Below are 27,509 nucleotides of genomic sequence, written 5' to 3'. Positions count from 1 at the left end.
CTCTGCTGTGGAGGTTAGGCTACTTGCCGTAGCCTACGGACTGGTATGATTATACATCCTGCATTGCCAAATCCTCTTGGGTGATACGCACTCGCCTCATAGAGCGTTTTTTTTTCTACGAGAAAACATTGTCTGTCAAAGCGTCACATGGGGTCAGAAACGATCGCTTCCTGCATAGCGTTTTTTATCTCCGGGAGTTTGGTTTGTCTCCGCCGTTCATTTTTATTAATGATTTGATTTGAAGTCGCAGTGTCTTTTCTTCATGACATATTATTACCGCAATGATAAGCAAAGTTAAAAATGCCATGTCCACTCTGGTGGGAGGGATAATGCCGCACGGCCACCATCACCACCACCAGCACGGCTCGGGCAACGTTCAGAACTGTGGGTTGGATGGTCTTCCTCCTCGATTCCCCTACTCTCGACCCGAGTTTTTGGACCTTACGCAGGAGCTGCTGCAGTATTCCACAGAACATGCATCGAGACCAGTCATAACACCAAAGCGGGATAGCAGGTTGCCGTGGCGGACGGGCTATGCCGAGTGAGTGGTGAATTTTACATCTTCTGCAAAACGGCCAACATATTACACTGACACGCAGGGAAATTCTATGACGAACTTAAGAATTAGTGATGGTCGTTCAGAGCAATATCACAGATTGTACACATTGTATTGTCGTAGCCTACATATTTACGTCATGTTTGTTTGAGAAAGGTCTGGCGTCGATGTAGCTTTTCCCTGCATGTGAAACGCACTGCTCATAGTGTAAAGAGAACGGCTTCAGCTGCAGTAGCCTTTTAAGGCGACTGTAACATCCGAATCTTAGTTACACTGTAGCGAAGGTCAGGCTACTCCCCTATGCGTTTTTCTTTCAGAAAGATGGCAACTGTGGCAGACATAGTAGCCTATATCTTAACGTACAACCACTGCAGTGCTACATCTCACGTCTGTCGAGTGTAGCCTGTAGCCTACTGTATGTCTTCCTCGGTATCTGTAAAAAAGCACCTTCGTTGTCACTATAGCTTTATGAAGGCATAGCCTAGGCTACTATCCGATGATCTAACACAAACCTTTAGGCTGTTCTAAAGTCCCATTCACAAACTAGGCAGACATGGTGATTAGAGTTGACTACTACCATTCAGCATCTCTAGGCATAAGGTAAGTATTCTGTTGCCACAGGTCACCTCCTGTAAGTAATACACTAGTCGTCCACATAGTACATACAGTAGAAAGACCTATAATGTAATCTTCAAAGGGTTGGTTCTAGAACCATTTTCAAAACTTTATTATGGACTATGTGACTGTGTGTCTGTGCGTGTGGGAGAGAGAGAGGGAGAGAAAGAATAAGAGGGAGAGAGAATGTCATATTACTCATTGCTGGAATTCATCCAGCATCTTTTGCGGATAAATTCCACTGAGCCTGAGCCGTATTGACAATGGTCTCCCTGCAAAGGTGTAATCAGAGATGACGTCATAGCACTTGGTTTCACCGCTGCAAGAGTGGTACCCAGGAGAAAAAAATAATGCTCCATGCATCAGCACTCCAGTCCACACAAGGCACCTCAGCTCATCTTTTATGTCATCCGTCCTCTCAATCTCACCCTGACCAGGTCAAGCACAGCCCGCTATAGGGTGAGTGTGTTCAATCCTCATGACAAACTGACTACACAGTGCTAAGTAAAGATGTTCGACAAAGTGGAAAAGAGTGTGTGGGCAGACTGAAAGTGTGAACAGCTCTGGCAAACTGTTTGATGATGTGTCAAAACACACAGTTAATCCAGGATTAAACTCTGGGAGAAAGCCTACACTGTTTTATTCAAACTAGAGTCTTGCAAAAAAAGATTTATTGCCATTTTAGAGATTCTGATTATGTAATGGTGGGCTCAGCTGCTGGCATTAAATTAAGTTGTCACAGCACATACTGGTGAACTTGGGTTTGACTAAATCATAGTGACAGCTGTCTCTCAAACAACAGAATGTCACACACTTTAGTAATCAATTAGTCACATTAAAAAAGAAACTGTTATGATCATATTATGCTCAGTCATGATACAATGGAACACAAGAAAGGGTGAAGTAGACGAGGAGCTAACAACCATGACCTAAACCAGACAGGAAAATAGGTTAGGGATCTTTGAACATCAACATGTACTGTGTTTGGTCTTGAACAGGACACGCTACTATGAAAGCATACACAAATATATGAGACTTTTTCTTCTACTCCTACTATTTACTTTGGATTTTTTGTTTGCCTGTGCCCTCTCCTTGCTGATCTGGCCTGGCCCTGTGGTGAGAGTGAGCTATAGCAAACCTTGCCTGTCACTTAGACAGTCATTTCATTTTGCATGTTGTGCTGCTTCGACTCAGGGTCACAAGTCGGTGCTCAGACCTGTCAGCTCTCTCAGTAGAGGGGATATCTAGCAGCTTTTCTTCATGCAGCAGCAGCCCCCCAAACACACACACATACACTCACACACACATACACTCACACACACACACACACACTCTCTCACACACACACACACACACACACACACACACACACACACACATACACACACAAGCACACACATACTGTACAAGAATCCTCTACTAATAAAATCCAAAGAAAACTGCTGAGTCATGTAATCTTATTCAGGGGGGCCCACAGTTGGGACATGCTAAAGTAAAGTCCAAAGTTGTGATGATCCTTAATCAATGAGACGTGAAATACGGCAATTGAGGACAAGAGAGTGTGATTCAATGCCCCTCTGAAATCATCGTAACACTTTATATTAAGACACGCATATTCACCATTAATTAGCTGCTTACTAACATGTATATTAGGAGCATACTAGCCATTTGTTAGTCATTATAAGTCACTAATTAATACCTTATTCTGCAAGACCTTATTCTACCCTTACTAGACCCTTAATTAAGAATGTCCCCTATGTAAGCTCCTAATTACCCCTTATGAATAGTTATTAAATAAGTTGTTGCATATGAATTATGACCTAAATATGCATGGCTCAGTATGGGCCTTGTACGGTGGTAGTATCACAAGAACAGTTATTCACTCCTATTAATACTTATCAAAGACACTCTTTTCAAATGGAACTAGGCAATAAACCACAAGTGCTAATACAAATAACTCATAATTAAGTCTTTGTAATGCAGAATATGTTCCCTATTCTAAAGTTGGGTCTTTGTTCACATTTAATTCACAATTAATTTGGCACTTATTAACCCCCATGTGTTCCCTAAACTAAAGTTGCCTCCTATTCACACTTTTTAAGTGTATTACAGCGCTCACAAGAAGAAGAAGAAGAAGAAGAAGAAGACAGCCAAGTTAGCACAAATAGAAAAATCGATTTTAGACCCAACTTTAGAATAGGGAACATATTCTGCATTACAAAGACTTAATTATGAGTTATTTTTACACTATTAGCACTTGTGGTTTAGTGCCTAGTTCCATTTGAAAACAGCATCTTTGATAAGTATTATTAGGAATGAATAACTGTTCTTGTGGTACTACCACCTTACAAGTCCCATACTGAGCCATGCATATTTAGGTCATAATTCATATGCAACAACTTGTTTAATAACTATGAATAAGGGGCAATTAGGAGCTTACATAGAGTAAATTCTTAATTAAGGGTCTAGTAAGGGTAGAATAAGGTCTTGCAGAATAAGGTATTAATTAGTGACTTATAATGACTAACGAATGGCTAGTATGCTACTAATATACATGTTAGTAAGCAGCTAATTAATGTTGAATATGTGTGTCTTAATATAAAGTGTTTCCGAAATTACACAACTGAGTAGCCTGTGGCAGTTGGAAAATGCAGAAAAAATGTCTCTATATATCTCATATATTAGCGCACACATTCAAACTATACATTACTGAGGTAGGGTGACTATTCTGAAGTACATAGAATTATTATTGTCAGTTAAAGGTCATGTTGGGAATGCAAACTTGTCACCTTTGCAAATTAATTAGTGGGAAAGGTTACCACACTTAATTCTAAACTGTATTTTACATTGAGACTGAGGGTGTAGACTACTGTTATTGTACTCTTCAGTAGTCTTACCACAATTGCAAAAGCTGCGTGGGACTATATGTGCAAACTGGTTCTTGCATCATGGCTGTAATGGGTGGAGATGGATTATAATGCCAGAGAGACAGAGTCTGGGCTAGTTTTTCAGGTTATCCAGTAACTGCTGTTCCCTTTACTGGGTGCACAAGTGTTTAAAAAGTGCTGAAGAATTCTATGAGATTGCTGAGCCAGAGTCTACTCTCTGGCCCTCTAGTAGTAGCACTTCTGCCTCCACTGCACACGGTATGAGTGAAATGTCATATCTCGGAATGAATGATATTTTACACATAGATTTTTACAGTATATGCAAGTGTGTATTGGCACTGGCTTGCTTTAGCAGAGCCCATGTTGAATGGTTTTGTGTCCATGTGCCTGAAGTCAAGCCTCTGATGGCCCTGCAAGTTCTGCTTAGGGGAGTCAATAAAACTGTAATGTGATGCTTCCTTTATCTCCGGAGCTGTGGATGGTACCAGCCGCTCAGCCTGGTCTAACAATACAAACCAGTCTCGCCACTTTGTTTGATATGGATGCACGCTACTGGCAGCTTTTGGCACAGGTCAAAATTATTCAATTGTTTTCAATTGATAATGAGTTGGATTTGGCCTTGTACAGAGCCCCTGCACAAACCCAAACACTATTGAAGACCATTGTTTTCTCATTGGATACCGTTTACCGTTACCTATCTCTTAATAGGTGCATTGGCATTGTATGGATATGCCAATAATGCTTATCTGAAATTAGTTTTCAGTGGAGCTATGCCTGTGACTCAAGGTGTTGTTACTGTCAGTCATTTGTTCTCGAAAAACTCTGGCCTCGACCTCTCTAGGTTGCCTTCTTTGGAAAACCTCAAGCTCACCACAAACAGGAAGTGATGTTTTTTTAACTACACATACGACACATTGCGAAGGTTTGTTCGAATTCAGACCCAGGTCACTGAGCGTGTCTATAGGCTGGAGGAGAGGAAATTAACGTACGGCTAAATATACACGCACTGTGGTGATTTTATGTAGAAAACAGTGGAGTTGGCATTTGTTTTGTGTCTGATGACAACAGAGCTCACAGTTTTGCTTACATCTAGACATTATTGGTTCACCCCTCTTGGCTTTAAAAGAGATGTCACATGTTGAGATAGTATCATTACAGTAGACGTCATCCCTTCCTTGTGCTGAAGTCCTGAAGTAGGCCGACTTGTAAAGGGCCTGATTGTGAATGCAGAAGGGGAACTCACTGGAAAGCTGTACTTCCTCTTTTCGAAGACCATACTTGGTCGCATGAGTCTGTTGGGCACCAAGACAGACTTATGTCTGTGGGTGTTGAACATATCGTATATCATATAGCAGCTCTTATGGGACACACGTGGGCCAATCGTGGCCCAGATCGGACATGGACCAACCCACAGCATTGACCATGGATTCACCCACACTCACAACAATATCTTAACATGCCTTTTTTAAAGAAATGCTGTATCGCCACAATGAGATATTTTATATACCGGTAATATAGATGTTACTTACACCAACAAATCGTCTGTGTGTATAGGACCTAAATGATCATAAATGTTGAGGACTGGAACTGGTAGTGTGTTAATGTCAAGACATTGTATGACCACAAAAAGTTTGAGACTGCTCCTGGGTGTTTGGTTTCATGACAGCGTGAGAGAGTGTGCAGCATGCATAAGGCTGTGTAGGTGTCTGGCTTTACCGGCTGTGCAATGATTTAAAACAGTTTCGAGAAGTAGATAGTAGATCATGATACAGCTGACAGAGCACTGTTAACTGCTAACTTCTGACAGGACTGCAGTTGGAAAGAGTCACATAGCAGTGACTTCCCCATGCAGCCCATGTTTACATGAACATACTGAAGTAAAAGATGGATGTCTAGCTGCCTTGTACGTTCTTGTTAAATTTTATTCATTTCATGACTGAACTGAGCAAAACAATAATGAGAATGTTCAACATGGTAGCACACACAAAGTCCACTTCACCATCTCAGATAAACATGGTACAGTAGTTCTACCACTTCCTTGAAATGCCTAACTGTCAACCATCTTACCTGTCTGTATGTTGTGTTATGACACCCTGGGCTACTGCTGCTCTGCCACAGTCTTACTTTTTGGATAGTGGTCATTTTCTATCAATGTGACTTTATGGTTGCCTTTAACAAATGCAATACAAAATGTTCATACATTTACTGTATGGAAGCCTTTGGTATTAACTACACCGTAGTACATGTATTCACCTACTCAATAACTCAAAAGCCATAAAATAGGAACATGTGATCATGTCCTATTTATAATGTGCAGGATTTAATGAATGTGTACTAGGATACTATTTTCCGACTTTAAGGGGATTTATTTGCCAGACTGAATGGTAGTGGTACGTGAGTGTGTTGTTAACTGATACAGTGGTGATTTTGAGAAGCTAGTTGAAAGTTTGGCTGATGACTTTTAATTCTTCTATGTCATCACTCCTAATGCATCCCATTGCTCTGCTCTTAGAGGCCAGCTTACAGGTTTTAGCTGATTAGAAAGTAGATGCTGTTCCATAATCCCGAGTCAGGGGTAGCAGTAGAGAAAGTACACCACACAGTAGAATCGCAACCTCACAGGGGTCACGGAAACAGTGTGTCATTCAGCCGCATTACCTTGGCATTTCACGAACTCTCCTCCAGAGAACGAGTGTGTGTGTGTGTGTGTGTGTGTGTGTGTGTGTGTGTGTGTGTGTGTGTATACGTTTACTCATGGGAAACCTAATTCACTAGCTCAGGTCGTCGGTTTCCTCTGTGGCTGCTCAAATCCCCTAATCTCAGCTGCTTGTCATAGTACATGTATCAGGTTGTAAGTTTAGCAAGCTTCCGGTGTGTGTCCACTTGTTAGTGGGATATCCCTTGCTCTGAAAGAAAGATCAGAGTCCCTCACAGCTTTAAAGATGCCGACTTCATCTCAACCACACCAAAGAACTCCCTCATGTTGTAACACACCCACTACAGCAGCAGCCCATTGTGAATGTTTAGATAAAACAAGCATAATTCAGCATGGGTTATTAAATGTATTATTAAATGTTTGCAAAGCATCTATGTGTAGTATTATGTAGGAAATGTAAACAAAATCTTGCTGTAAATGTGGGGGGCTTCTTTGATGTACAAAGTGCGAAGTAACCTAATGTCTGGAATTTCATTGTCAAGGATTTATTTGGATTCTAGGGATGATAGAGCTTTCAGATGACTTGTGATGGCTGTGATGACCCTTAACACTGCATCACCATGTTCCTAACTCACATAAGGGGATATTATGTAATATTTATATGAATGACTGTACCTCACACAAGCCAACATGTAGCTGCTGTCCATCTGCATTCAGTAATAGGTTTCGTTTCAATAGACACGCAGGAGATATTTGTGGAATGATATTTATCATGTGACACGCAGTGCTGATAGAGTATGATTTTGGTTTTCATCCTTCTGATTTTATTAGTATTGCAGAACAGTTTTAGACCAGCAAAATCACCACTAGAACCACAGGCCAAATTTCTGACAAATGTGTCATGTCTGACATAGAATATTAGGCCGGTTGGTTACTAACTTTAAGAAGGCAGGGTTGAGATGTTAAGATACAGACGGAAAGGGCCTGGAATGACATCTAAATGCCCACTTTACTGGGCATGCCCTGGGCATCTCTTCTCAGGATTTGTTAGGGTGTGTTGGACATACAGAATATTCTTGCCTGTTTACATTGTAATTCGTCTTGCATCTACAAGATATATAGACAGACAAACAGACAGACAGTGTTTGAGTACAGGGAGGTCTGTGGAGTTGGCCTGGGACCCCCCTGGTGTAGTAGGTGGCTGATTGGACACAGACCCAGCCCGGAGCCAGCCATTGAGCCCTCTCTGATAAAGCCCTTCATGTCTTCAGCATGTTGATCCCGGCCTTCAAATGCTTGTTTGGTGGCCTGAAAGCCACACAGTTTCTCAGTGCCTGAGTCAAATGTTTAGCAATCAAACACACAGTTATTCAAACACATCCATGTGGCACAGGCTGGGGAGGTCCCTGCTGCTTTGAAAACACTACATTAGCTGACAATGCTTGAGCAAGACCCAGACTGCCATCACAGACCGAACGTACTGAAAGCCTCAGTGCTTTGATGATAGGGCCGCCTGCATGCAACAATGGAGATGAGAGCCATTCATTTTACGTTTGCTGTGCCGACTGTTCTGAAGGAAAGGCACAGGAGCGGGCAAGGCCACTTTAGATAACATCCGCACTACCACAGAGGACAGAGGAGAAATAACACTAATCACAGTTAATAACATCCTCCTCACTTCCATCTCAGGCTGTTATGGCTGACTTGTTGACAACAATAGAGTCAGACAACAGGGTTTAAGAAAAAAAGCATATGCTGAATGTATTGAAGTTAATATAAAGTTTTACAGAGAAATCAATTTTTCAACTCAACAGTTGCAATAGGTGCTAGCATCACCATGGTCATGAATATGATACTCAAGGATCACACATAAAAATATACTGTATTCATGCGTAATTGTACAATATTTCATAACATTTCAATAGGGAAGGGAAGAATTGCAGACAAAAGTGAGGCTTTACATTTTATCCAGACCTACCCAGTGGTAGATGAGTGGGAGAGATTTGGCACAGCACTGTATACAACAAAGGCACAAGTCATCAGCCAGTCTTGGGGCCCTATCATGACAGTCAAAACACATGGTCACTGGCAAATAGTTTAAACAAATTTCCTGGTTTGTCCAGTCCATATTGGGTGTGGTTTAGTTATGCAACATTATGAAATGTCTGGCGCATGGCACAAGAAGGTGGGCCTTATGTTTCTTAATCAGTCATGGGTGTGTTTTGGGCATAACATAATTTTAACCAATGAGAATGACATCTGTCATTCCCTTTAACAGCGCGCAGCGCAACTTCAAACAGTCCATCGGTATTGTGATAGTCAGTGGCGCATTTGAAGGAATCTGCTTGCACACGGGACCTTATGGAACAGTTATTCTAATAAACTATGCTTTACTAAAACCTAGTAGTAGTAGCCTACACACATTTGCACTCTTCTATTATTTGAACTCATTGTCAAAGTGAAACTAACTTCACCGTGGTGTCAGTCAACAACAAAACAGTTATACACAGTTAGTTACTTTCACTATTGACTGACAATGGGTTACCATCAAAAACATAGGCTGGAAAAAGCAACACTTACCCCAATAATGTTCGAATGACTGAATAAAAAACATTTATCCTGCAGAGGAGTTGCTTACATCTTGTGACATATTTGCCTCTCCATCATTACCAATTTGCAAATGGTGAATGAATGGTGAATAACAACTCATTGTGAGATGTATTTCGGAATATCTTTATTCTAATTATGTTTCCCATTGTAATCGTGTAATTTGTAATATTTTGCATGGATATGCGCCGGTGTGCGTTTGTGGATGAGAGAAGCATGGTGCGTTGTGCACCCGCCCATATCACTGTTGATAATGCGCTCTTAAAATAACATATAAACAACTCGCCATGGACATCTGACCAGGTTTCTCTTGGTCAGTGGCGTAATGCGTTTTAGGTAGTATACGATAGTGATTTTTAGACAACGCACCAGATCCCTCCTCAGGTCGTTAGTTGCCACACCCCTTGGCGCGTTGCTAAATAAAAAGAGACATGCAAAATAAGAATTTAAATGTTGCGCCGGGAAAAGGCGCCAGGTCGAAAATAGGGCCCTTGGTCTCCAGCTGATGGCATTCCCTAAGTCCCGTCTCAGAGGCCCAGCTAGAGCCCACACCAGTAAGGTCTCAGTCATGAGGCCAGGTTCATTTCCTCCAGTCTCAGACGTCCTGTTCAGTTCCTTTAGTGGTGAGGGAGTGTCGGGAAATAAGGTGTGTGTGGGGGGGGGGGGGGGGGGGCACTTAAGCAGGCAGGGCTTCACGGTGGAGGTGGAGGGGTGTCAACAGATTTCCATCCTTGCCCTTCTTTTATATGGTCTCTTTCTGTCTTCCACTTCACTATTCAACTATAATCTCTCTCCACTCTTCTATGGGTGGTTTCACTATCATGAAAGTCATTTTAACAATCAGGGTAATAAAAATATTATGATTTATTATTTGTTACTTGTGCTAACAGCATTTAATTAAGACTAATTCAATAAGTTAAATAAGTATTATTTTTATAGCATGTTACACAGTATATGTTGGAGTGGACAAAAACGGTTTGATGGAAAGCTTAGTGGTTAAGTTTTTGCAGATATATCAGTTATTATATTGTTGAAATTGTACCGGTATATGGAAATTGTGTTAGTAGGCTATTTTGTATGCATATCTGGAGCATTTCCTCTGCTACTTCAAATACAGGTCCATTTCCATTAAAATGAACAATTGAAACAATTGTCATTATACAGAATGTCCTGATGTGGTCCAGTTTCCTGCTTACAGTAAAATTGTATTAGTACGATATGTTGAAGTTGTGTACTTCAAAAATGGAATGGCAATTTGAGGAAGAAAATGACAACATTTGTATTTCCGCTATATACTGTGTAGATACTGTGTTCTAGTAATAACATAAAATTATATAATAATGTTCTAGTCTAGTAATAACATACAATTATATAATAATGTTCTAGTCTAGTAATAACATACAATTATACAAACATAATCACATATTCTGAGGTACACAGACATTACTGTGGATAATATCAGTCGTTTACCCTGACTGTGAAACTACCCACATATATTCATATTCTCTTACTCTCATTTGTCCTCTTGGCTCTCAGTCTTTCTTTATCCGTCCTTTTCTTTCTTTACCCTTCCCTTGCTGTTGCCTTCCCATCTCTTCTCAGATCCCTTTCCTTACTCTGGGGTGGTGGTAACAATAGTGGCTAAAGAGCAAGCAGTAGCCAGGAAAGTTGAGGGTTCAATTCCAGGCTGCCACCGTTGTGCCTGTGAGCAAGGCACTTAACCCTGAGTTGCTCTGGGGAAACTGGTATACGTATAAAACGTATAAAAATGTCATTTTGAATAAAAGCATCAGCTAAATAAATTAATAATACCTTTGCAACGGATAAGGTGCCTCTCTCTATCTCTCTCTCTTTCTCTCTCTCTCTCTCCTTCATTTCTTTACACAAATTGTGTAGACAAATTGCTTTGGTCAATTAATAGCAGTGTTTTGTTTACCTGGGTAGTGCCATGGGTTTATGTATGGTACTGGATGCTCCTTTACTGTGGTGTGGGTGCACTTGTGGTAAGGCTACATTGTAGCCTTTTCAGGAGGCCTTGATCCGTATGATGGTTCAGTAAAGATTTTTCAAATTTCTCTCTTTCTCCCTCTCTCCTTCTCAGGGTCATCAATGCTGGGAAGAGTATGCTGAATGAGGACCAGGCGTCCTGTGAGTTGCTGTACGTGAGGAAGATCAGTGGCAAACAGCAGCATCGCACGTCCATGCTGCTGGACGACAGTGCGGTGAGTGAGACACTTTGGGGGGGGCTTTGACACAATTGGCTCCCCAATTCGCTGTCCATGCCGCTGTCGGGTCCGGGTGCCCGCGGAGACCTGGCTTCGGGTCTGTTCCGGGTAATTTCTCGGTCCCACCCCATCTCTCTCTCCCTTTCACTTCCAGACGGTCTCCTCACTGTCCCGCTACACACCTGGATCAGCGTTATTGTATTGAGAGTGGTTTTTCATCAAATATGCAAAGGATGAAAAACAGATAGATAGATAGATACTTTATTGATCCCCAAGGGGAAATTCAGGAAAGATAGAAGCAACAACAAAATAATAGCAGTAACATAGGGAAATAACAAACTTGCCTTCAAGCATTCTCTTTTGTTCGTTTTTTTGTTTTGTTGTTGATTTGTTTTTGTTGATAGCGTAATTATCCAAACGGAGCTGGCTATTCAAAGAATGTACTCGGGCCAGGCAGACATGCTGTGAAAAATGCCCCAGGTCATCTTTTGTCATGGCACACTTTTGCCATGCCCTGTTAGGGAATATAGGTTTTATCACCTTACTTGGGGCCAGGGCCCATGAGGGTTGACCTGGAAACCACACAGTCTTACAGACTGTGAGTGAACGATGGAAACAGGTAAGTTTGGGTGGGAAGAGATTGTTTCCGAGCAGATTAGAGGGGATTTGCATCGGGGTCAAATGTGATTACCATCGTGGCCAGTAGCAGGGCTCTCCGTGACACACTTATAATTACACTCAGCCCCCTCAGTGAGATTTCAAGTCACATTTTAATTACTTAGGTTTGTGTGTGTGTGTGTGTGTGTGTGTGTGTGTGTGTGTGTGTGTGTGTGTGTGTGTGTGTGAGGGTTTGTGCCATTGCTGGTGTGTGCATGCATTTTTAATTTGAGTGTGTATGTGTTCATTAGTTAATTTGTTTGCTTCAGTTAATTTGTTTCCATAATGCTAGCAGCTTCGAAATGGCCCACTCTTAAGGACTCTGTGGCAAAGACGACTAGCAGAACTGGACAGCCTAATCTCTGAGCAGTGTTTACCCCGAGTGGTCGATACTGTATCAGGGGCCAGTGACCCCTCCCATTCTCCATGTACACAAACCCCCCCTCAACACACAGACACACACACACTAAGAGAGACACACACACGCGGCAGTATGACCCTCTCATCCACTCGACTAAATCAATTACATCATCCATTAGTGTGCCCCGCCCAGTCCCCAGTGACTTGGAATTGGACAGATGTTCCAGGCTGGCTTAGTAGTAGTAGTAACCGGGGGGGCCAGTGACACATGTTTCAGTGGAGGACACAGATTAAATCTCCCCGGAGTTGGGAAATCCTGTCAGTGGGCCATGTTGGGGAAATTGTAATTGCTATCAAGTGTGTGTGTCCTCTGCCAGGTGACTGTAGCCGGGCAGGCGGGTGTGGTGTAGAGTTGCATGATGGGTGAAATGCCTCTATGCTGCCCCCTGCTGTATGGGTGTACACGTGCAGGGCAGTATGCCTCTGCTTTTGTGTATCACTGAGAAATTAAATTAATTAATTTCAATTCATTCTTGAATTCTGTTTGTTTTAGTGAAATCTTGTAATTGAACTAAACATTTTAGGAAAATTACACTTAAGGGATTTAAGCATAGCCTACATAACGAATATTAAAATGCAGACGGCAAAGCCTTGCATGCTGATATAGTCACACCAAAACTGGATTCAACATATGTTGTTTTGGTGTTGTTTCCTTTCCTCATTTTCTTCTTCTTTTATTCAGATGCATGCTCACATTGCAGTGGAAGCCTAGCTCATGAGTTTACAAGAGGAAACAGTACCATGTAAATGCACACTGGCCCATCCGTAAAGTGACAACACAACTCATACCAAAAACTGGTCGTAAACGAATACAGCACTTACGCTCCATTTAAAATCTGTGTTCTATTTTGCTTTGGTGTGACAGTGCTGTGGTGGAGCTGCATTTTAATGCAGTTTGACTCATGCCCGCGAGCATCCAGCCAATTTGGAGGCCTCGCCCATGACTCATGAGGACAGCAGCACCTGTATACGCTCGAGCCCCATCAGCCTCCGAGCGTGACAAATCGCAAATGCCATATGCCTCTCGCTGTCCCAGCAAGGCCCACGCATCTTCAAACAAGCATCTGGGTTCGATTTAGGCCTGAGCAAGTCGCTATGCGAGTCTGCTTCTCTTTATGCCTGTTTTGCGTGGTTGGTCAGCAGTGATGCTAGAGTCAGAGGAAACATCACTCTGAACCTAAAACAAACGTCTGGGCTCCCTGTCTTTGTCTTTTGGCCACCAGATAGCAACAATGGTGGCTTCTTTCTTTGTAGAACAGAACAGCAACTACTGGATAAAAAAAATTAAACTTAAAGGTGCTCTAAGCGATGTTGGGTAACGTCACTTCTGTTGACGTTCAAACAAAACAGAGAGATAGCTAAAATAAAAACTCTCCTGAACGTGCGTCTAGTCGGTGAATGGCTGGAAAAGTGACTGTGACAAACAATGTTTTAGCTTAGAAACCACGTAACATCGCTTCGAGCACCTTTAAGAATGTTAAACAATGTTTGTAAAATAGACAGATAGAGTAAAATACATGACTAATCCAAATTATCTGCCTCTGTCTGTCTCTCTCTCTCTTTCTCCCTCTCTCTCTCTCTCTTTCTCACGTTTCACAGGACACCACTGGCATCCCTCTTCATTTTTGGGGGGTGTTTGACGGCCATGCCGGATCCGGCGCCGCCCTCATGGCGTCCAAGCTCTTGCACCGGCTCATCCGGGACCGCCTGTGTGATGTGGTACACCTGCTGGAAAACCCCTCCACACCGCCCCCTATCTGCCTGGCCAAGAACGGCAGCCCGTACCAGGCGGACACGAAGAAGGGAGCAGCCCAGGAGCCTGAGGAGCAGGACGCCCTGACCGACCCGGCCGCCCGCTTCCACATGGAGAAGGTGATCAGCTTGGAGGGCCTGATCACTGGCATTATCGAAAACGCCTTCCGACAGATGGTGAGTGTGCCTCATTCTGCCGTGTACACACCAGTATCACTGTTCCCACCCCCTAGTGTGTGTGTGTGTGTGTGTGTGTGTGTGTGTGTGTGTGTGTGTGTGTGTGTGTGTGTGTGTGTGCTCGTTGACTCACATTTTTGTGCTCTTACTGCTCCTAGTGTGGGATACTGCAGAGGATGGATCAAATGAGTCAACTGATGTATGCATCTCTCTGTTTATGCCTCTGCTGATGACTTGGTTTGCAATTGTGCTAGTGTCAGAGGTTGACAGTTTTTTCTCCTGAAACATAGCCTGGCGTAGCCAGATTCAAATTCTTACTAAGCAATAAACCCTGAGAGGCAGTAGATTCCAGTGATTTATGCTTCGCGTTGTGCCTAACAACAGCCCATAGCATGGCTTATTACTTTTCTAAAATGGTTACTACATACAGTACATCTGGCAAGATTTCATAAAATAAAGGCACAGCAACGTGAAATGTAAGGATTTATTCATAGATTCTTCCACCAAGAAATATATTTCCTCTATCAGAATGATTGCCAAGCAACATGGAGACTCAGCAACTCCAACTTTTTAATCAATTTATGGTGGTGCATAATGTAGAACGAAATGTGGTCAACGTGAAGGGTTGAACAAGGTTTTACAATGCTATTGATTGGATAGATTATGGAGCATATTCCAGCCTAAAGTTATTGCACCATCAATATCTTATATAACAGATGCAATAGCGAAATCTCTACATTTTTTTGTTTGTAAACAAAATCAATTCAAGCATGCTGAGGTGATGTGGATGGCTGCTTCACTTTTGCTCACCTGTTCATCATCCTATAAAGCCGATTTGGTTGGGCCGAACACATGTTAACCGGGCACATAGACTTCTCCGTGGAGCAACTCCAGACCCAAATTCCTACCCTCAAATATTGTTGATGGAGTAAATTTGGGCTGGCTTCCAGACTACCTGAAACAAGCATCTGGCCAAGAGACCAGCTGGTGTATGAATCTCTCTCAGAGGTTATACTTTTTAGTTATTTTGTCTCTTTCCACTGCTGACCTCAGTAGCAGTGCTGCTTGGCTCAAAGATGCCCAAAGTGTCCGCAGACTGCTGAGTACACCCTATAATGTGCCACACTCAGATACAAGTCTGAAGGAGAGAATAGAACAGCAGACACCCTGATGATCACCAGCCTCGGCAGCCTCTCCAGCCTCTGCACTTTATACAAACTGGTTAAGTGGAGTTGCACTCTAGCTTCCACATACAGGACCTCTCAGTAGAATTCAGTTCTCAGAGAGGACATAGGTGAGTGTGTGTAGGTATAGGTGATCAGATTGTTAGGTAAATCAACAAACATATGTTTGACTGATTCAGCAGCTATTATGGTATTACAGTTCAATTTGTCAACAAGTTCCATCAAGTTTGTACATGTAAAACTTGGAACCTAGAGGAAAGCTGATTTTGAACACCCTTGAAATCCTCTGAATGTTTTATCGGTATTATATTGCCAGATGTGACAGTTGTCACTGAGACACTTTTATGGAGAAAAGTCGAGGTTTTTCTAGTGGCTATATACTGTATCAACTGGATGCGGAATCACTGCTTATCTCGTGGGCTTCACTATCACAAGACTTTGGATCGATTTAGAGATGTGAAACTCAGTTAAGCATCTCATCTCTTTTCACTCACATGGAAGCCAGATCCTGAAGGCTTCTCTTCAGACCTGAAACCAGAGAATGGCCGTTCCTGTGAGACTACTCAGACTCTCTCCGCCACAGGGTCAGCCCTTGAATGAATGTCCTGTGTTCCACTTACTTTTCAATGTAATGTAAGATCACGTTTGGATTGCAACTCGAAAACAGCTCACATACAGTAGGTCAGGTCAGCCTTTAAAAACCACTCATACTGAATCCTACTGCTAGATACAAAAAATAAAGCTACATCTCTATCCACTTATCTCAGTCTTCCTATCAACACACAATATCTATAAATTGACCGCAAGACTGCCTTAACCCATTTACTCCTAAAATGCCTGCTAAAAACGCCTATAGAATCCTATGGCATTCTAGACTAAATAACCTTATTTCCTGAGGGTTTTCTGAAAACATACTAAAAATTGTCAACGTCTACCAAAATGTAATATCTAAGCCTCTGTAGCACTTAAAAACATGAAATAAAAAGCATGCTGCGCTACGCAGCATCCAGCGGGAGGGTCAATGTTGCGCTACGCAGCATCCAGCGCGAATGGGTTAAATGCAGCAACACAGGTTGAAAATTTGTCTCATGAAATATGTTTCTTAAATGGCAGTTGAAGTGGTTAATTAAAGGTAATTGTGAGAGAAAGAGGCACATACTGTAGCATCAACCGTTTCACCATGTGTGAAGAAGCAGGCAAGGAGACAGGGATGATTTCAGGTCTTTGGCTGCTGTACATAGATTGTGAGTTAATGTGTGAAATATCCTGTGATCGCACTCTGAAATCAGTGTGACCACTGATTCTGTCTTAACTAAATACTCTTAAATATAGTGAAGACTCACACATCCTCTTGATAACACCAGTAGCAACAGACACACTGTTGTGTAACAGTTAACAACATAATTGAATGTTTGCATTGAACAGTTTTTATAGTGATAGTGAACATTTTAAAGCTATGCTTAGGCTGTTTTCATGCAATACAGCCTCAGAACAAATGTCTCCTTGTGTGTTGAATGGATCTTCAGAGGGTTGGAAAATAATTGTGTGTGCTAACTGAATACTGAGCTATTGTTTTGGGATTGTTACACCAACAGGTTTTACATAATAACACAAGGAAAACAAAACTGATCATCAGGTATTATTAGAGCCAACATCACTCAACAGAAAGCTGTTCACTGTTTTACTCTATTCCGCTGTCATGCAGAGCAGTTCATTCACTTTGAGTTTCCTCTCCATTCGTGCAGGATGACCTGATAGAGAAAGAGAAGGCCTCCTACAGCATATCAGGAGGGTGCTGTGCTTTGGCTGCCCTCCATCTGATGGGGAAACTCTATGTGGCAAATGCTGGTGACAGCAGGTAAGGGTTCAGTATCAAATGTGCCCTAACACAATGTACCGGTAATTAATTTAACAATATAATGCCGTGTGCCACCACTGCAGATCCAAGCTCTTGGTTATTACCTGTAGTCAGGCCAAATTAATGCAATTTGTTTCACATCTGGATATCATCTGGTTTCATTTTCATTTATATGACATTTTATGACAAATTCAGCACCATTAGCAATGAACATTTTTGAACAGTGTGCTGTTGACTCCTTTTCCGTTTGAATAAATGCAATTTCATGAAATCATTTGTCTAGAACTGCTCAAATATAGCGTGCATCTGTACAAAGTATGTACTGTATACACAGTATTGTGCTGCTTTCACCTTGGTGAGATGCCCCCATGTGAGTGTCCCTGGCTGCTAGAGTCATTGTAATATGCCGTACTGACAAGTCACCAGATGTGAGGAGTACAGCAGGGTGAGCACCTGGTTTGGGTGAAGGACTTTTTGGTCATGCTGTGGCTGCAGTTTCTTGCAGCATCATTTTATTTCTGTGGGGTTGGGGGAAACTGAGAGAAACATGCTGAGTAAAAAGGGCATCCGCTGTTGGAGTAGGATTTAGTGGATACATTTTTGAGGTAAACACAGGCATTATTCAGACTGAGACAGCACTCTACTGTGGTCCACAAGGCAGAAAAGACATCATGGTTAATAAAAACATACTAGTATAGAAGCCAGATGCAGGATGTCATAGAAGCGAGGAAAGGAGAGAAGAGAAAAGAAGAGAAGAGAAGAGAAGAGAAGAGAAGAGAAGAGAATAGAATCAGTGATAGCCTACTATTTGTGAAATGTCAGCCCTTAACAGTCTTATCCCATAGCATCATACTGTAAGTAAGGAATATTCTAGAATTAAATTAAGGGCTGCTTTGTCTGTCAGAGACAAGTGTCAGATCTCTGTAATCCACCCACACTTATCAGCATAACCTTCAGATTCATATTTATTCATTTAGACCAGCCCTTTTGTGATCAATTTACAGTACACTCTGGGTTGGTTAACACCCATGAAACATGTGAAATAATACATGGTTTGTACATCCGAACCTGTGTCTATGAATAAAATTGAGAGGTGTCTGCTCACTTTCCAACTGAATCAGCATGTATCTTTTTCTAACTTGTGCACTGCCAGTAATAGCTTTCTCAACTTGCCATGTTGTGTTGTCATAGTGAGTCTCTGTAATTGTCTTTGTTGTTAACAGCAGCCCCTGCTGGAAGAACAGTGTAAAAACACCAAGATAATTGTACTCCATTCCAAGCCAATTGCATCATCCCTGTTTGGGCATGCTACTTTGATTTTTCAGCAGCTAATGTCACAAGCTAGACTAAACAATTATCCTTTGGGATGACTGTGCCAGACATGCTGTAATGTGATACTCTTGAGCCACACATCATGTACTTTACCTTTACTGTAACAAATTCCCACACTGCAGCCAAAGCTAAGCATTGTGTGTTGATGTTGTGTATTCTTCACAGGGCCATAATTATTCGTAATAACGAGGTCATTCCCATGTCCAATGAGTTTACTCCGGAGACAGAGAGACAGCGCCTGCAGTACCTGGTCAGTAGCCCCTGCTTATGGCAACCATGATAACAGGCCATGGAATTCCAAGGTCTGCTGATAAAATGCAATCCATAGAATGCCATTGCTGACTTTTGCATAACCATAGAGGCATATTCCAGACACTCAGCTATGCGTTTTTGCCATGCATTATTGATGAGAATTGTTCTGTATGAATTAGGGAGAGGAGTGCAAGGGAGAGATGCTGAAACACACACACACACACACACACACACAAGCAAGTAAGCAGACCACCCACACTGTATATGCAAGTGTAAAAGATGGCTTCTATCCAGGATTATTTTTCAACATCACTTGTCTTCTGTTGAGTTTATTGCATAAAACCCCTGCCTGAAAGAATGTAAAGGATGTCACTATTATTGCATGAATTGCATTGTCAGGAATGCAATTAATTTTATGCAGTAAAGGTGATCACTTTCTGCAAGTAAATTACAAATGTGCACAGTTCTAATCATGGCAATTCAAATGGAGGGGTGCTCATGTATTTTTACAGCTTGTGCATTTTGAAAAGGTTAGGAAGGACCCAGATGGGGAGAGTTCTGTTCATGTCATTTAATTTCACAGTCACAAGCCAAACTCATTCAGTCATCATCCCAGTGTCATATCCTTTTACACACTGTGTGTTATTCATCATAATTGCACAACATTGGATTACATTCTATGGGCTAATTATAAATGGCTAATTTTGGCTCTGTGCTCTGACATTCACCACTTGGCTCTGTGTGTCCCTCCAGGGCTTCCTGAAGCCGGAGCTTTTGGGAAATGAGTTTACGCACATTGAGTTCCCTCGGCGGATTCAGCACAAAGAGCTGGGCAAGAAGATGCTTTTCAGGGACCACACAATGACCGGCTGGTAAACACACACTCTTTTGGTTATTCTAGCAGTGCTGTGTGTGTGTGTGTGTGCGTGGGTAATGGTGGACTCCGGCCTGACGCTGGCCCACAGCACACACTAAAAACATCTCGCCCGTCGTAACTGCCGCCGAAAACGCAGAAAAAGATGTTAGCTAAGATTACTGTGTGTGTGTGTGTGTGTGTGATGAATGGACTTGCGTGTATTAATGTAAAAGTGTGTGTGTGTGTGTGTTTCTGTGTGTGTGCGTGCATGGTGTGTATTAATGCAACAATATGTGTGTGTGTGTGTCTGTTTCGTTTTTTTTTTTTGTATTGTCCTGAAATGATCTTACTGTTGCCTGTTGCAGTACTCTGTGTAACAAACATAGAAAACTTGAAAAAAAGGTTTCTTGAGTTTTTCCCACATTTCCCTGTTTTATTTCTCCATATAGGGCTTACAAAATCATTGTGGAAGATGATCTAAAATTCCCATTGATCTATGGTGAAGGGAAAAAGGTACCATCTCCAATGTTTGTGTGTTTATTATCTGTTTGTAATTGCTGACTGGTAAACCACACAAAATGCCCACATTCTCCCCTCAATTTAAAGGCACCCTTAAGAGTTTTTTTTACCTTAACATAACGTTTCCAAAATCATTTTGATGGCACATAACCTCATAACATGACAAACGGTACTTCTGCCATTGTCTGAGCGGCCCTCTATAGGCGGTTACTGACCTAGCAACTTTCTGTGTTCGGGTAGGAACAATGCCCCCCCCCCCTCCAAAATTGAAAGAGTAATGCTCCTATGCTACAGGAGTTCGGAGATCTCTTTCTACAGACTGCTGTCGGTGCATTCCCTCTATATTATATCAGAGTTATGTTCAAGCTTTGTTGCAAAAGACGCATATTTAGTTTGTTTATTATTGCGCTTCTCAACTGTAGGGGGACCCTGAGAGCAAATCTTCTTTAGTGCTGCTTTTAAAAAGGTATAGCAAAGGTGCACTCATGGTGCTCTCCAGCACTGAGATTTACTGTATATATTACAGTTCAGTGAAGTACACTCCAAGTGAAGTTCCCCCAAACATAAACCCATGGCTTGGCTTTTGCAGTGTAACATCCACCATACTGTACGTCAGATCCCCTGCACAGAGCTTGACCCCTTACATGCCAATTACATGGCGTGGTATTGAGCAATGGTGTAAGTACAGTGTAGTAGCCTCGCTCTCTTTCCCCAGGGCCTCTGAATAAACGGAGCCTATTATGTTCTCTCTCTTGTTGGGTCTCAGCAGGGAGCTGGTGCACTGTGAGAGGCCCTTGCTTAATTCCTTCAAAATTATGAGAGGCTCCTGCCAAACGCTATTCCTGTTCTCTGATAAGCAGTGCAGACCTTCTGCTGGGGGCCCCTTACTCTCTCTCTCCCTCTCTCTTCCCCTCGCTCTTTCTCTCTCTCTCTCTCCCTCTCGCTCTCGCTCTTTCTGAACTGGTATAAGAGTGGAGAGGAGATGCACTGGAAAGCCTCATTACTCTGTTGGAGCTATGCTCCCGAGCCTGTAATCTCCTCTAAGTGGATTTTCCTAGAATCACACAGCACACTCACCCAGCCCCACAACACCCAGGCAACCCATTCCCTCCACCCTGCCCAACATTAACCCCGAGTCAGTAGCCCTGTGTGTGTGTGTGTGTGTGTGTGTGTGTGTGTGTGTGTGTGTGTGCGTGTGTGGTGTGTATTAATCAGGGCCCGAATTATCTTTTTGTCTTTAAGGGGGTCTCTCTATCTCATAAAAAGTTGCCACACCCCGCGCGTAGCCTAACAAGGCGATAGCCTACAATTAAATAGCCTAGGCGCGAGTGGCGCTTTTGCGCATAGCCTATATGCGCACGATAGGCCTAGACACACGCACATAATAGAGATTTTTCATAGAAATTGATTCCTTTTAATTCATTTCAACATATTATTGATTGTAATATTCCATATTTAATTTCAATTTCACAATACAAAGATAGACAAAAGGATTTACTCTAAGTGCCATTCTCAATTTCACAACGTAGGCTAACTCATTTGAACCAGACCACCGTCTCAGATAGGCTATCCTCAGTGTCAAACACAATGATGCATGTATAACTTATACACAGGGAAATTGTACTAACTGGCAGAAAATAATAAAGCCATTGCAGCCAAACTATGTTTTAGTATTATAGGCTAATGCACATAGAACAACACCTGGGCTTTCAGTCGTCTCGTGTGTTGAACCGTGGGAATAAATAGACGAACAATTTTGGAATTTGCACTGAGATGTTGTCGGGTAGCCATTGAATAGGCTATTCCGCCATCAGAGATTGCTAACAGGTGTTTCAAAATATCTGGGAACTTTCCGGAGCTCTGAATGACAGAGGATAGCTACAGATCAGTTCACAGAATCATTGAAGTAAGCTGCGTTATGGGCCATAATTTATGGCTTTGTTAATCAACATAGAAGAGGTAAGGCGCAAGTTCAACAGCAAACAGGACTTTTCCGCACGTATCAACCCATGTAGGCTAGCCCAATGAACGCCTATGTAAATAGACAAAACATTCTCATCAAAGCAGACTAACTTCTTCAGACTTGCTGTCAAATCGATCGTATGCGGTTTGCTCATATAGTCTAGTGATGTGGTGGTGAAGTGTCATCATGCTGCGTTCAAGAGCGTAGGGTAGGTCTACGTCCCGTAGTAGCCTATATTTTAATTTCACGTCTGTAATGGTAAGAGATCGCACAGGGATAGATAATGAGCGGTTGTTTAAGATTAAATTACAATGCCAGACACCTTCAGATATCAGAGACCCCCTCAGATTTTTGACTTGCTTGCTTTCATGGGAGCCAATCCTTACTCTATGGGAGCTCGGCTCCCTCTGGCTCCCACGTAATTCGAGCACTGGTATTAATACAACAATATGTGTGTGTGTGTGTGTGTAAATATGTGATATATGAACATATTTATATTAATATATTGTACATGTACTCCTATTCACTGAATGCTTATGTCTGAAGTTAGTGCATATCTCCTGCAGGCGAGAGTCATGGCCACTATCGGAGTGACACGTGGGCTCGGGGATCATGACCTGAAAGTCTACAACTCCAACATCCACATCAAACCCTTCCTTTCCTGCTGTCCGGAAGTGAGACACACACAACATGTGACTGTTATTGTGTCAACCAGATGTGATATCTTTGTGCCAAACCTAATGCTTTGTAATCTACAATTCCATATTCTTCGAGGCTAAGATGCATGCCCGTGGCTTTGTGTCATGTCTTTGATGTCATAACAAGCACATCTGAAACAGAAGTGCATTTCTGTGAAGTGTTGCCAGCTTGTGTTTTTGATTGTTTGATCTGTTTGAATGAGTCCCTCTGGTCTTTTCAGGAGCACACAAGTGTTTTGCATCTATAAAGGGTTTTTTTTATTGGCAAAACTACTATCACTAGTATCTCCCAGAGATGTCTCAGAGAAAGTCTGTTGTGACGTGTAAATCATTGCACCAACAAATACATGTTGCATAAGGTTGTAAATAAGGTTGTATTTTGCATGGCAGTGTTTCTTGTCCATAGTGTCTAATTTATACGAGTAATGTTGAATGCATGGCTACTTGAGGTTAGCTTTTGCTCCAAATCATTGCATAGTTTAAAGCATAGGCTTAAGTCCTTACAATCCTTTACTGTTAGCTTGTCTTTCACTTGAATCGGGCCTACAGTGGACCATTTCACTGGTTTATGGTCTATTTGGTGTCAGAATATATTAATGATTAATAAGTGTAGTGCAGATTAATCTAAAGCAGAAAGACATATTTATATCTGGAAAATATCATCTATTTTTCCCTCACAGTGATCAGATATGCGTTTCCTAGAATAGACTGCATGACTCAGGCAATGTGGGTGAACTTTAGTGAGAGGTGGTTTTGCCCTGGAGCACCATGCACGGTGATTCACCAGGTAGCTCACTACAATCCAGCGGAGAATCTCACATTCGGGAAGATCAGAGGAAAAGCTTATCTCATTAAAATTCAAACACAGGGAACAGTTACAGTATATATACAGCTGATTCTGAGAACCTTAAAAGCTTTAGAATTCAAATGACCATGAGCTGAGTTAGACTGGAGAAAGCTTCAGAATCCTGGAAAGGTTTATCCTTCAGAAGCATGGAACAGTTGTTTGGGAGCCGATTCTAATTCTAATTTGGTCTAAATGCACTACTAACAGTTCTGCACCTCTCTCCCCTTATGCTCAGGTGCTGGTGTACAATATGTCGGAGAACAAACATGGCCCTGATGATGTGCTGGTCATGGGCACAGATGGTTTGTGGGATGTCACCACCGATCGGGAGGTTGCAGATGCCGTGACAGCTTTCCTCTCGTGCTGTGATCCCAGCGATCCCATGAGGTGCACACCTCCTTTGCATTGCATCCTTTCTTAAAGGGACAGGCCACACAAAAATGACATCACTGTTATCATCATCAGCTCAGTATTACAGTATGTCACTTGTCAGCCATGAAAAGCTTGGCTGTCGGTGCACCTCAAAATGAGTTCTCGACCACCAGCTAAAGGAATTCACTGTCATTAACTGACACGTTACAGAAAAAGAGTAATGGCATAAAAATGAATATAAAGAAAAAAATGAAATGGGTTTATGTTGCCATGAGAATGCCTTAGCAATGAGTTTTCATCATTGGGTGAACTATCTCTGTATATATCTTATAACACATTCACATGAAAATCTGCCGGATTAGAAAGAGGATTTAAAGTAGTTTACTGTAATTTGTTCTTCGTGATATGAGCATATTCAAGTGAAAATGCATACAGTCAGCAACAAATGTGATGTATTTCATGTAAAAAGCCAGTAGATGTCAGTGAATACACACCCAGACACACAGATTGAGTGTTCTATCAAATATTCTCATACAGTAATACACAAAACTTTTCATATTTTGACAGCATCAGCAGAAGTCGACACAACAGCTCCCTAAGTGCTGACAGAGATTTTCCCTCGAACAATATTGCCCAGACAGAAGCCGTCACCATATTTGCATTTAAACAAGATTCTGCTTCGGCGTAAATATTTATTTGCCTTCCCCCCTTCTGCCTCAGGTACACGCTGGCGGCCCAGGATCTTCTGATGCGTTCGCGCGGCGTCCTGAAGGAGAGAGGGTGGCGCCTGCCCAACGAGAGACTGGGTTCGGGCGACGACATCACAGTGTTCGTCGTCCCGCTAGTCGGAGCAGAGACAGAGACATGAAGACAGGGCTGCTGAGACGCCGGCCGCCGAGGACAAGCCCACCCAGGACTGGGGAGGGGCGGGGCAGGGCAGGGAGTGGAGAGTAACAGCCTTCGCCCCACCTTCCCTCCCTCCCTGCCCTACCTAAAAACGAAAACAAAACAAAAAATGAAAAAAGGTGCAGACATTAACTCCCATAATTCATCAGGGCGCCTCAGGTGCAAGAAGGCCTCTTCTGCCTCCTCTCGCTCCTGCCCATTAGCCCCAGCCTCTGCTCGCGCCATCCATGACATATCAGATGTTGGACAACATCACCAGGCCCCACTCCTCTTCCCTACCCAGCTCTCTTCTTCTTCTTCTTCTGATTATATGCATTGCTCTCAGCTCTAGGTGGCTGTTTTTTTAAACCTGTGAAAAAACATAGGGTCTGTGACTTACCTTTTATCTAAATAGATCTTGGGAGAAAGTCTTATTGGCTATTTTTCACTGCTCTCATACATGTATGGCAGTGCAATATTATATATATGGATTGGATGGGATGGGTGTGCCCTACGACATGGGCCCTGGGGTGGCGGGGGGCTTGTGGTGTCTTATGCGAGCTGACCAGTTGATCAACAGTATGGGGAGAAGCAGTATTGTAAACTGACTCAAAATGAATCCCCTATGACTATTTGTGAGGGTGTGAGTTTTTTTTTTTTTTTTTTTCAAAATGGAAGCACTTTATTTTTGGTTTATCTGTGTACGTAGCAAGAGATAATCATTCTGCAGTCAGGTTCATGCTTCATGGCAGGTGACTCTAGTGTGGACCCATACCAGAGACAGCTGCCATCTAGGTATCTATGTGAATGTTTTACCTACCTTACTCCCCAAAGTATTGTGCCCACATATCTTGTGTGAAATCATCCAAAACCAATGATTGACATGGATTAAGAAATTGTTATTATCAGGGATTTTCCATCTCCCACATTAAGGTAAATAACATATTTAGAGGATCAGTTTGGCTTATGGACAATCCATGATTGGAAGAAAACACACACAACCATCAGCAAAGCTTATGCTAACCAGGGCTGTGCTGATAGTATTATTGGTTGTGGTTCCCTACCTCTCCAAAATAGCCATGTAGAATGTAGTCAAAAACTGAACAAACAAACGCAGTGGTGTGTTCTCCTTTTATGTGTTCATCCGAGCTTTGTGGCCACAGTTTTACCAGGCCCAGCAGCCACTTTGTCATCTCGATGCCGCTGTAGGTTTTTTCCTGTGTAGCTGGTAGGTGTTTGTAGACCTAGTTTTACAGTATAAGACTTGGACTCCAATCCACAAGCAGATGAGTCGGCTAGCTGAGGAGTCGACGGAAGGCTGCCTTATACTGCGTGGAGAACTTCGAGTGCGTCCAGCGAGAGAGGTGGTGTGTCTCCATCATGCAGAGCGCAGAAACTACTCATGAAGAACAGGGGATGACTGTGAGAGACTTTGGAGGATGTTCTCTGTTCTATGATTTCGGTGCATGGTGCAAAACATATGCACACACTGTAGCCTACCACCACGCCCATAGCAGACTCATTTTGTGCTGTAACATGGCTTTATTTCTCAAATGACCTCTGTCTGTTGTGACGTATTGCTGTACAGTGTAAATTTGGGCAAAATAAACCTTTTGCTTTTTAAAACAGGTCTTGTTTCCCTCCCCTCCGCTCATGAAGCTGTTCTTACTCACTTGAGTTGTCAAAATTGAGTAAAATGAATAATAAAATGGTTCATGTTACCTTCACTCATTTTCACACATTGCCTGAGTAGAAGGAACACAAACAAATTGACTTGAAACAATAATCACCTTCTCTGCCTGCCTGCCAACTTTCCTTAGGAAAAGATAGCTGCTGGAGAAACACCACCATGAAGGGTAGGCTACTTATACTTAAGTATAATTATAATTAAGGGTACTTAAACCCATTCATGTTTTAATTGTTTTTTCTACATGAAATACAATCATGTGGAAAATTAAGTTTTAAACAAAACCAATGTATGACAGTCTAATTCTGTTTTTCAATATATCAGTGTAGCCTATTCAACTGTATTCAGTAGCAGCACTTACCATGTTCTGAATCTGAACAAACCCCTCTGGTGTTATCAAAGAAATGGTAGCCTAATTATGGAAAACATTCAGAAATCAGGTCAAACGGAGATTAGTTGTTTACAAAGGGCTTAAATAATTTGCTCATTGGTTGCATGCATTT

General features: G+C 42.2%; 1 protein-coding gene across 1 annotated transcript; it reads left to right on the top strand.

The window, feature by feature from the left end:
• ppm1j (protein phosphatase, Mg2+/Mn2+ dependent, 1J) lies at window positions 1–26,947 on the top strand. Its single transcript, XM_076267635.1, has 10 exons — window positions 1–541; window positions 11,424–11,544; window positions 14,224–14,553; window positions 17,483–17,595; window positions 19,093–19,177; window positions 19,933–20,051; window positions 20,485–20,548; window positions 23,084–23,191; window positions 24,298–24,449; window positions 25,155–26,947. Exons 1-10 carry the CDS (start codon window positions 282–284, stop codon window positions 25,300–25,302), a joined length of 1,500 nt encoding a protein of 499 aa, XP_076123750.1. The 5' UTR covers window positions 1–281; the 3' UTR covers window positions 25,303–26,947.
• The last annotated feature ends 562 nt before the right edge of the window (window positions 26,948–27,509 follow it).

This window comes from Alosa pseudoharengus, unplaced genomic scaffold (genome assembly GCF_046254945.1).
Source record: "Alosa pseudoharengus isolate Yale_2024_CS ecotype anadromous, Long Island Sound unplaced genomic scaffold, YU_APseudo_1.1 YU_APseudo_1.1_scf_5, whole genome shotgun sequence".
Lineage (NCBI taxonomy): Eukaryota > Metazoa > Chordata > Actinopteri > Clupeiformes > Clupeidae > Alosa > Alosa pseudoharengus.
This window is presented reverse-complemented; position numbering and strand designations above follow the sequence as displayed.